The sequence below is a fragment of the Clupea harengus genome, chromosome 7 (assembly GCF_900700415.2).
Source record: "Clupea harengus chromosome 7, Ch_v2.0.2, whole genome shotgun sequence".
Taxonomy (NCBI): Eukaryota; Metazoa; Chordata; class Actinopteri; order Clupeiformes; family Clupeidae; genus Clupea; species Clupea harengus.
In genome coordinates this window covers 23,205,953-23,216,562 of record NC_045158.1, presented here as the reverse complement: position 1 = coordinate 23,216,562, position 10,610 = coordinate 23,205,953, and the positions used below count along the sequence as shown (strand labels likewise).

General features: G+C 43.8%; 1 protein-coding gene across 1 annotated transcript; it reads right to left on the bottom strand.

The window, feature by feature from the left end:
• Positions 1 to 4,960: 4,960 nt before the first annotated feature.
• Positions 4,961 to 5,470, bottom strand: prnpa (prion protein a). The gene has a single exon (XM_031569865.1). The coding sequence runs from the start codon at positions 5,468 to 5,470 to the stop codon at positions 4,961 to 4,963; it is 510 nt and encodes a 169-aa protein (XP_031425725.1).
• Positions 5,471 to 10,610: the final 5,140 nt, after the last annotated feature.

The following is a 10,610-nucleotide window of genomic DNA, read 5'->3' as shown; positions in this document are numbered from 1 at the left end:
TCCACACACACTCACACACACACCCACATATTCTTACACACACACACACACACACAAACATACACAGGTTTCTGACACACACACACACACACACACTCTCTTAAGCCTCATCTCAATGCTCTTTCATTGTGCCTTTTTTCTGCTTCTCTGATTTACCCTCTTTGGAGAGCTGATCTTCAGAAGGATGGGATGGTCAGAGTCCATCTGTCCCGCTGTCTGATTTAGCCCATCCATGGAGTAGGAAAACCCCTAACATCAGGACAGGACTCATCTGACGCCATTACACTCAGAGAGAAGCTATGGATGGAACGAAGGAGGAAGAAAAGACTGATAAAAAGACAGGGGGGGGGGGGGGGGGGGGGGGAGTGATGACGTGGTGGGTGTGAGAAAAGAGTGAAGAAAAATGAAGTGACTTTTGGGTGAAAAAGAGAAGAGGAGAGGTCTGCTGCTTTTAACGCAACACTGCAAGGAAGAAACAAACGAATAAAAAATAAATAAATAAATAAAATGAGACAGTGAATACAGGGAAGTGAAGATAGATTATTCCCACTCATATTTAAGTATCTGCTGTTCTTCTGTTCTTTCTGTCATAGGGAACTACATCTGTGTGCATGCCAAAATATCCTCTTTGCTTTCATATACTCCACAGTCCTCTAGACCGAAGTAAACAGACTTCATAGAAAACTTCATATCTTTTCATTATTGCTCAGCTACTTACCTTCTTCTGTTAATGTTTACAGTGTATGCCACTTTCTGTGTTCAAGGTTCAGATGCACACGCACACACACATACACACACACACACACACTTACAAACACACACACACACACACACACACATACACACAAGCGTGTGTGCACGCACGCAGACTCTCACAGAAACATTCTTCTCTCTTCGCCAAATGTGTGTACCATTGCCTGCTGTCCACCATATATCCACATATCCATATGTACTTCCCAGTGTAACAGCTATATCCACACAGCAGCTGACTCCAAAACATGTGTGGCTCTGATCTGACCCTAATGTGGCTCTGATCTGACCCTGATCTGGCCCTGATGTGGCTCTGATGTGGCCCTGATCTGACCCTGATGTGGCTCTGATGTGGCCCTGATCTGACCCTGATTTGGTGCTGATCTGGAGCTGATCTGACCTTGATTTTGGGCTGCCAGGTCAGTGTAGCAGCGCTACTCATCTCCATAGGCTCAGGCTAGTTTGCGATGTTATGACTCAGCCCATGGTCCTCTATCAGAAACATGTCTCTGGCCAGATAGAAACACAGCTCGCTCTCTCTGTCGGGGACATAGACTGATCCTCTATCAGAAACATGTCCCTGGCCAGATAGAAACACAGCTCACTCTCTCTGTAGGGGACACAGACTGGTCCTCTATCAGAAACATGTCCCTGGCCAGATAGAAACACAGATAGAAACACAGCTCGCTCTCTCTGTCGGGGACATAGACTGGTCCTCTATCATAAACATGTCCCTGGTCAGATAGAAACACAGCTCGCTCTCTCTGTAGGGGACATAGACTGGTCCTCTATCATAAACATGTCCCTGGTCAGATAGAAACACAGCTTGCTCTCTCTGTAGGGTACATAGACTGGTCCTCTATCATAAACATGTCCCTGGTCAGATAGAAACACAGCTCGCTCTCTCTGTAGGGTACACAGACTGGTCCTCTATCAGATGCCTCATTCCTCATGTAGGTGACGTAATGTGGTCTGTATAGAGGGCACCTCCTAGCCCTGTGTTAGACAGACATAAGTCGCATTACTGTGTAGTGAAACACTGTGGTCCTCCGGCACGTAGACTCACGCACTGTGCAGGGGGCAGCCGCCTTGTCAAAGCAGAAACAGAAGAAAAAAAACCCGAATTAAAAGCATTTCCCTGGGGTGTCAGACTCCTTGTGTGTTTTTTTTTTACCAATAACTGATATAAAATGATAACCTATTTAAGCATTTTGTGTATTCAAAAATCTGTATTTTTTATTTATTTATTATGTGCAAACATTTGATTTAAGACTGAATATAAACTCTGCTAAACGAACACGATTATCCTGTGAGTTTGTCGCCTCAAACCAAGGTCCTGCGGGGCCACACACCTCACACTGTCCGTTTGCCTGCCGTGGAGAATGTCGCTGTTTTGAGGCGTCATTGTCTAAGTTCCTGCTGATGTCTCTGTGGCAGCGGCGTTGATCTCTGAGCTGTGTTTGTGTGTGAGGGGTGAGGTGGTGAAAAGGTGTGTGCGCGCACATACACGTACACGTGCACACACACACAATAAAACAAGGTCCCATCACTCATGGTTGCTAACACATGTCAACAGAAATATTAAAACTAACCTTCAGATGTAAACCACCAAGTGGTGTCTGGCCCAGTCGCTTGGTTCTGGTGCAGACAAGACCGGCACACACTGATGATAAAATGGCCGTTATAATGTAGCTTAGCTATCAGCCAGCCAGCCTTAAAATGTCCTTTTGTTTTTGCATGTCCTGGGGTCCTGGATGAGGCTACCCTAATTGCTGGGTTCCTATCAGAAGTCTGCCCCTACCCCCACATAAATACTACAGTTCTGATGGAGTGTGTGTGTGTGTGTGTGTGTGTGTGTGCGAGTGTGTTCATTCCATCAGAACTGTAATATTGATGTGTTTTCCAAGGCTCAAATAAAGAAATCAATGTTCTCTCCTTTCTCATTCCTTAAAAGTTGCTTTTCAGTGATACAGGTTATTTTTCATATAATGGAAGAATCATTCGTCTCCATAGTTTATAAGTGATCATCTATAGTACATGGGGTCCATAGCTCTACACATTTCATCACAATGTGTGTGTGTGTGTGTGTGTGTGTGTGTGTGTGTGTGTGTGTGTGTGTGTGTGTGTGTGTGTGTGTGTGTGTGTGTGTGTGTGTGTGTGTGTGTGTGTGTGTGTGTGTGTGTGTGTGTGTGTGTGTGTGTGATACTTCAGAGAGGGACCCAGCCCACCTCTTTGATAATGACATCGCCATGGAGATTAAGTAGAGAAATGCATCGTTGTGATCAGACAACAGGAAATTGGACGTGGAGAGGACATAAGCCAGCAGATCTGTGTGTGTGTGTGTGTGTGTGTGTGTGTGTGTGTGTGTGTGTGTGTGTGTGTGTGTGTGTGTGTGTGTGTGTGTGTGTGTTTGAGAGAGAGAGAGAGATTTTTTAAACAATAAGCTGTCAGTCAAGTGGCAATTAGGGTGTGCATTACACAACATAGAAAACTAGGCTCTGGGGAAACATTCATCTCCTCAGGTGACATTTTCCCTTCTTTAGAATTTACCTACCCCTCAATTTATCACTCAGCTGGTTGTCCACTGCTTGACCTGCCAATAGGCTACACACACACACACATATATATATATACTCAAGCTATACAATATATATATATATATATATATATATATATGTGAGATCTTCTTAAAGCTCTAAAAATACACACATTACTTTCACCCACAAATAGATCTGTTGAAAAGTAGCTTGTCTGCAGAGATAGCATCAGCTGTTCATGCTACATAATATGACGTAATGCATAATTATAAGAGGACCAGAGGCAAGCCTGTTATCGGCAAGCATCTCGACCAATCAGGCCGCGGATGACATCACCGCTCATCTTTAACCTCTCACTGGATTAGCGCTAAAGTGGTTTAACCCGTCTAGTGCTTAACTGGGCTAAAATAACTCTACAACACTATTCTAAGTGCTGCCAATGCTGGTCTAACAGAACTCTGCATTATTCTAAGTGCTGCCGATGCTGGTCTAACAGAACTCTGCACTATTCTAAGTGCTGCTGATGCTGGTCTACCAGAACTCTGCATTATTCTAAGTGCTGCCGATGCTGGTCTAACAGAACTCTGCATTATTCTAAGTGCTGCCGATGCTGGTCTAATGCTGGCGTCACAACTCAGAGGTCAGCTGCCACCTGAGAAAGATCACTGTAGGTTATTGGCTCCTTTGTCTGATGGTTTCAAGGCATACAGCATTAGCATTAACACAAAACACACAACATTTTATAACTGTGTTTATTTCATATAATGCAAAGCCGTGGTGTCAGAGCACTGTTTTGAACTCAAATTAGAAGAAAAAACGTTCCAACACTCAGATTGTAGCTTGGAGCGGGACACAGATAAGAAAAGGTAAACAAAACCTCTGCACCATACCAAAACAAAAATAAAGTTCAAGCAGTAATGCAAATAACAATATTCTATTCACACTAGCCAAGAAGCTGTATGCCACAGATACGATTAACTCTGCTAGTAATGTATACTGCAATGTTCCAGCAGAATAGACATTTCAAAAGCAAAATCAATCTCATGTAAACAAACAATGAAAATCCCTGAAATATATGAAGTCCGGTTTGACACAGAAATTAGAGGAGGAAAAGAAGTTGAGGATCTTAATGTTTATCAAACAAGGGCAGAGAACCTTTGCTGTCAACACTCTACACTCATTCACACTCATTCTTTCATTCATTCATTCATTCATTCAGTCATCCAGAATCATCTGTCATTATCACTCATTTTCTAGCATGTGAGTGAGAAGGACGACACAAATCATTCATCCTTTACATCTTTCACCCGTTCATCACCCATCCCTCTCGCCACTCATCCGTAAAACACACACTCACACACTCACACACACACACACACACTCACACACACACACACTCACACACACACACACACACACACACACATACACACACACTCACACACTCACACACACACACACACACTCACACTCACACACACACACACACACTCACACACACACACACTCACACACTCACACACACACACACACACTCACACACACACACACACACACACACACACTCACACTCACACTCACACTCACACTCACACACTCACACTCACACTCAAACAGACACACTCTCACACACACACACACACACACACACACTCACACACACTCATCAGTCATCACAGTGCCCAGTGTGCGAGCAGGAAGGACATCGCTGACCCCAGCAGCATGGTGCAGCTCTGGGACACTCTGGAGTCTACGCTGCTCGTGTAGTATTCCATATCCGTCTCGTTCCGGAACACTCCGTCCACGTATCCCCCGGTGCTCGACGGCCGGTAACCCCCACCTCCATTGCTGCCGTAGCCGCCTCCGTAGCTGCCTCTGTAGCCGCCTCCGTAGCCACCTCCGTAGCCGCCTCCGTATCCAGAGTAACCAGGCCTGAGCACGGAGCCGAGCACAGCGCCCCCTACTGCTCCTGCGGCAGCCGCTCCAGCCATCTTTCCCACGCTGGAGCCTGAGCTCTGAGGTCTGCTCCCAAAGCCGCCGCCGCCGCCCCCCCAGCCCCCGCCAGACCTCATGCCCCCCCCAGAACGCCCGAAACCACCCCCACGGCGTGCCAACGCAGGGCTCACAATCGCCAACAGCAACAAGCCGGCCAGGAGCACGGGCATTCCTCGCTCCAGATGCATCATGGGATACTTCCTGGTGGAGAGAGAAAAAGAAAGAAAGGGGGTGGTAAATGTCAGTTCCACAGAGAAACAACAGGGGCTAGAGTTTGATGGCACAGTAGGAACTAGAGGGGCTAGAGTTTGATGGCACAGTAGGAACTAGAGGGGCTAGAGTTTGATGGCACAGTAGGAACTAGGTCATACCGGTGCTTGTTGCTTAAGACTGAATGGTTACCTTGTCTAAGTCAAACCAGTTAAAACCACCAGTTCAACAACAACTGAAGGGTCTGAACATGAGGTCTGTGTCTCATAGCCTCGACAGAACACAGAACATGAGGTCTGTGTCCTTCATGGCCTCGACAGAACATGAGGTATGTGTCCTTCATAGCCTCGACAGGACATGAGGTATGTGTCTCATAGCCTCGACAGAACATCAGAACATGAGGTCTGTGTCCTTCATGGCATCTGCAGCACAGACAGTCAGACAGTCGTAGAGTCTGCCCTTGACAGCTTCTAGAGTCTCCCAGGCTTCACCAGACAGCATTAGGGCTTTTTAATCTGGATGTTCTTTCAGTTCCAGTCCAATTATCACCTGCGTCCTCGGTGGCCGGCCTAATCCTCTCTACTTCACTCGCAGTAAACGTTTGAGCTCATTCATAAAAACAGCACTGGACTCGATCCCCATTGATCAGGCTCAGAAACAGTCCTGGTTCAGCCCCCCAAAACAGGGCTTCCCCTTAGGGGAAAGAAGATGTGCTTTTCCACTCTGCCTATTGTAGTGCAATATTAAAGGTCTGTTTATGATCAATCAAGAGGTTTCTCTGAGCTCTGGACACATTTAGACTACAAACACACGTATAACCAGTTGTGGAGGAAGTATTAAAGTATTCAACAATATCCATTGTTATATTTGTTCTATAGCCCTATAGTAGTTACATAATTCCGTTACGATTCGAAGAGTATTCTCAGTAATCAGTCACCTCTATACGATCTGAGCTTACAGCGCTGTGCGTTGGAGATTCCTTGAACATCACATTGTGGAGACATCGTTGTGTGCCAAGCTTTGCTAAACTTTGTCATTTGGACTAAATGGATCTCTTCGAGGTGGGCTTCACCAAGTCTTTGCCTACTCTACCTACAATCAACTAACTTGAATTGAATCAAGAACTACAGCTTTGGCGCTTCATCAGAGATTCGCCATAGAAACGACAGACTCTTTCAGTACTGAGAACTACATTGTGTCATATTACATACTTCAGTATACATATTACATACTTAAGTATACTTATAACATACTTACATACATACGTACAAGTATGTAATTACTGGTAAACACTGTGCCGAATTACATTACACAAGCAAATAAATTACTTTCATAAGAGAGCGAATGGCTTACCTGTAAATGACGATGATCAGAATGTAGTTAGTGAGTTTAACTCTCTCTGCTCTCTCACACTGCTCATAAAGGTCTGATCTGGATCACACTGACTCTGACTGTACTACAGATATACACACACGCACACAGCATAGGTTTAGCTGCTGTGTCTTTATCCCTCTCAAACACACTCCTATTGGTTCCAGGCGGTAAACATTTTTTTTTACATAATCTCTGTAACACCACCACCACCACCCCCCTCCACTAACACACACACACACACACACACACACACATACACACACACACAAACAAACATACACAGAGGATGACATAAGACTCTTGTGTGTGTCTCTCGCTCTGATTTTAAAGCTCATTCAATGCAAAGAACTGAAACCTAATAAAACCTAGGCCAATCAATCAAATCTGTGCAATCTGATAAGCATTGGGACTCAAGTCAGTGTGTGAGATAAACACTCAGTGGAGAGACGAGACAAGACAGTAGTCGGAGAAATATTTGAGAGAGTAAAGTAATTTCACATGGCGTGCTCTAAAACGAGAAAAGTAAACAGCGAAAAAAGAGCTTCAGCTTTTACAATGGACAGACTATTATATGGTCATTCTTCCCACGGGCAGATCAAAACCAGTATGTCTCATATGTTGCGCGATTATTAAAAGCGGCAATGTGAAGCGCCAATACGAGACGAAGCACAAATCTTTCGAGCAAACATACGCACTCAAATCCGAACTGAGGGCACAGAAAATAAGGGCCCAATATGATCAATCCACCAGAGTCCTCCTAACACATTTATCCACTGCCCAACAACGTGCCAACGAATGTTCCCTTAGAGTTTGCTTGGGTCAACATAAAAATAAACACATTTACTGACGGAGGGGTTGTCAAGGACTGCATGAGTGCGGTAGCTGAAACCTTACTTGAGAGAAACAAAAAGAAGAGTTTTGCAAATACCTATGTCAGCATCATCAGCCACCAAGAAAACTGACATTTTAACCCAGGATGTGCTAGCTAACACTTAATGGAGAGACAAGACAAGACAGTAGTCGGAGAAATAATTGAGAGAGAAAAGTAATTTCACATGGCGTGCTCTAAAAAGAGAAAAGTAAACAGCGAAAACAGAACTTTTAATCAACAATGGACAGACTATTATATGGTCATTGTTCCCACGGGCATTGCACCCTCTGGCATAATTTAGAAATATTTTAAGTGCCACAAAACACACACAGCATTTAGTTTGCCCAGCAGAGCGGAGACGCTCACCTGGCTATCACGCATACAACTATTTGTTAACTACTACTGGTTTTGAATATAGGGTACCACTCGTGCGAAGGAAATCACCGGCAGATTGTCTCAGGACATTACGCAGCTCTTGTCAAGCACTGACCAAGCATGCATGCGCAATGCACATCATAGGCCTGATTTCTTCAATGGAATGCTATTTTGGATAGTATTGTGTGTGTCCTGTTGGTAACAAGCATCAGCTGATAGAGGGGAGCCGCGCCCTCCACAGAAGAGAACGTGGAGGCGCCTGGAGAGGAGAATTGCGCGTCTCAAACGCAATTACAATCAAGGGGTCCGCAGCCTGCCGGAATATTTGGCAGCAGTTCAGTTCTTGGTCCACAGCTTTGTTTGACTTGTTTGACATAGGTATGTTATTATTAATATTAATATTAATATTATTATTATTAACCTAGGTTATTGAGAATGATGCAGGTTTTTTGCTCTGAAAGTTGGCTATCATAAAGTTTTTTTTATCATCGCGATTTAAATGCCATGTGTGTATAATAATGTTCTGAATTAAAGTTCATGGTTGTAAAATAAATGCATTTATATGTTTATGATTGTGTAATCAATTCATTGGGAAGTGCATGTGGGCTATAGTGGTTCACGTTGCTGTGCTCATGTAACGACCCTCACTCTCGTGTGAATCAGTGACAGAGAATCGGACCAGGGGTTCTTCACAGTGGCTTTTATTGCCTGCATTCACAATAGAAACAATTAATCCATAAAATCTTTACTGCAAACTTACGTACGTCTCCAACAGGGATAGACTAGCTCTAAGGTACAGGTAGCGCAAACGCCCAAATGCGTTAAAGTGAAAGAAAATAAACAAGCAGTCGCGCAGCCTCATATTGAACCTTAGTGAATGCAGTATAGTATTTGGGACATTTCCAGGTTTCACACAGAACATCAAAAAAACATTGGATCACAATGGTATGTGAAATACAAATTTGGTTTGAATTCACTTAATCTAAAGTTAGGTTCATTTCAACTCTGTTACACTCACAGTTTCGAAACAGCGGGCTGCCGGACTAATGAGTTTTGTATTGTCGCGATATAGGGCTACCATAACTGGTATCTGGACAAATTAGCATATTTTCGGAATACCGAGTTTTCGGAATACTGGGCTTTTGGAACATTGACATGGCACCAGTCCAGTGATGTGTGTGACAATGCTCAGCTGCTAGTTTTGTAAGGTTCTTCAACAAGGAGAAGAAAGAGTTCTGTGAAGACTTGCTAGGTGTTACACCCCTTCAGACCAGTACAAGAGGAGAGGACATCTACCTGGCCATAAAGGATGTGTTAACAAAGAGGGGAATGGAGCTGAAACAAGTGGTTTCAATAACCACAGATGGAGCCCCTTTCTTTATTTGATTTGACAGTCAGTTGTTGACTAAATACAGACGTTGATACAGACGTTGATACATACTGGGCTACTTTAATATATGGAACTGAATCATAACGCAAGTTAGACATTACTCTAAATACAAGAATATTATGCTCCTGATAAGGCATTCAAACTAGTGTTTTTCTGTCATAGTAGTATTTCTTACTTACCTCTTCTAAATGTCCGGAGAATGGATGCAACTGAGAAGCGTCTTATGTTTGGCTGAACCCTCTGGCCAGCCTCCTGCATGGTCAAACCCTGGTGGTCAACATGGTCGACCACAGTGGCCCGAATCTCATCAGAGATAATGGCTCTCCTTCTTGCTCTTCCTCGTCCTCCTCTTACTCTCACTCCTCTGCCTCTCTGATCACCTCTCACTTCAATGTTACGACAATGGGGGCGACAGTGGTACAGGAGGTAGAGAAGTCGTTTAGTAATCAGAAGGTTGCTAGTTCGATTCCCTGTCGAAGCGTCCTTGAGCAAGACACTGAACCCTAATTGCTCCTGATGTGCAGTGTGCCATCAGTGTAAATGTAAAATGTAAAATGTGTATACATTGTAAGTCGCACATATGTAAGTCGCTTTGGATAAAAGCGTCTGCTAAAATGACTAAATGTAAAAAAAATTTGCCATCCATTGTTCTACAAACCAGGAGCTCACATGTGGCCCTTATATGAGCCTAAAGCTTTGAAATGGCCTTGGAAATGGAAGTTTTGCCATTTGAATGGCAGTGTGTTCTGTCTGAACACCAGGAGATTTGGCATTGATGAAGTGTGCAAAATAGAGAACACAGGAAATGTGTTTATTAGTTCAGCAGAATTGGTTTAGGGAGTTGGCACATGAGTTACAGGTTGTGATCATTGTGTCATAAGTTCCAGTTCTTTAAACAGCCAACACTGGCACGCATCCAGAAAAGACATCAGGTTCAAATGAAATAACTCTATCTGTACTGTATTTTCAGTTGATTTTTCTTTGCTCTTTTTTTTACTGTAATTGTAAACTGTACTGGATACAGAATTACATTTTTGTCTGATATTACACAAATCATTCATCACAATTACATCATGCATCTTTCAACCTTTCATCACCCATCCCTATT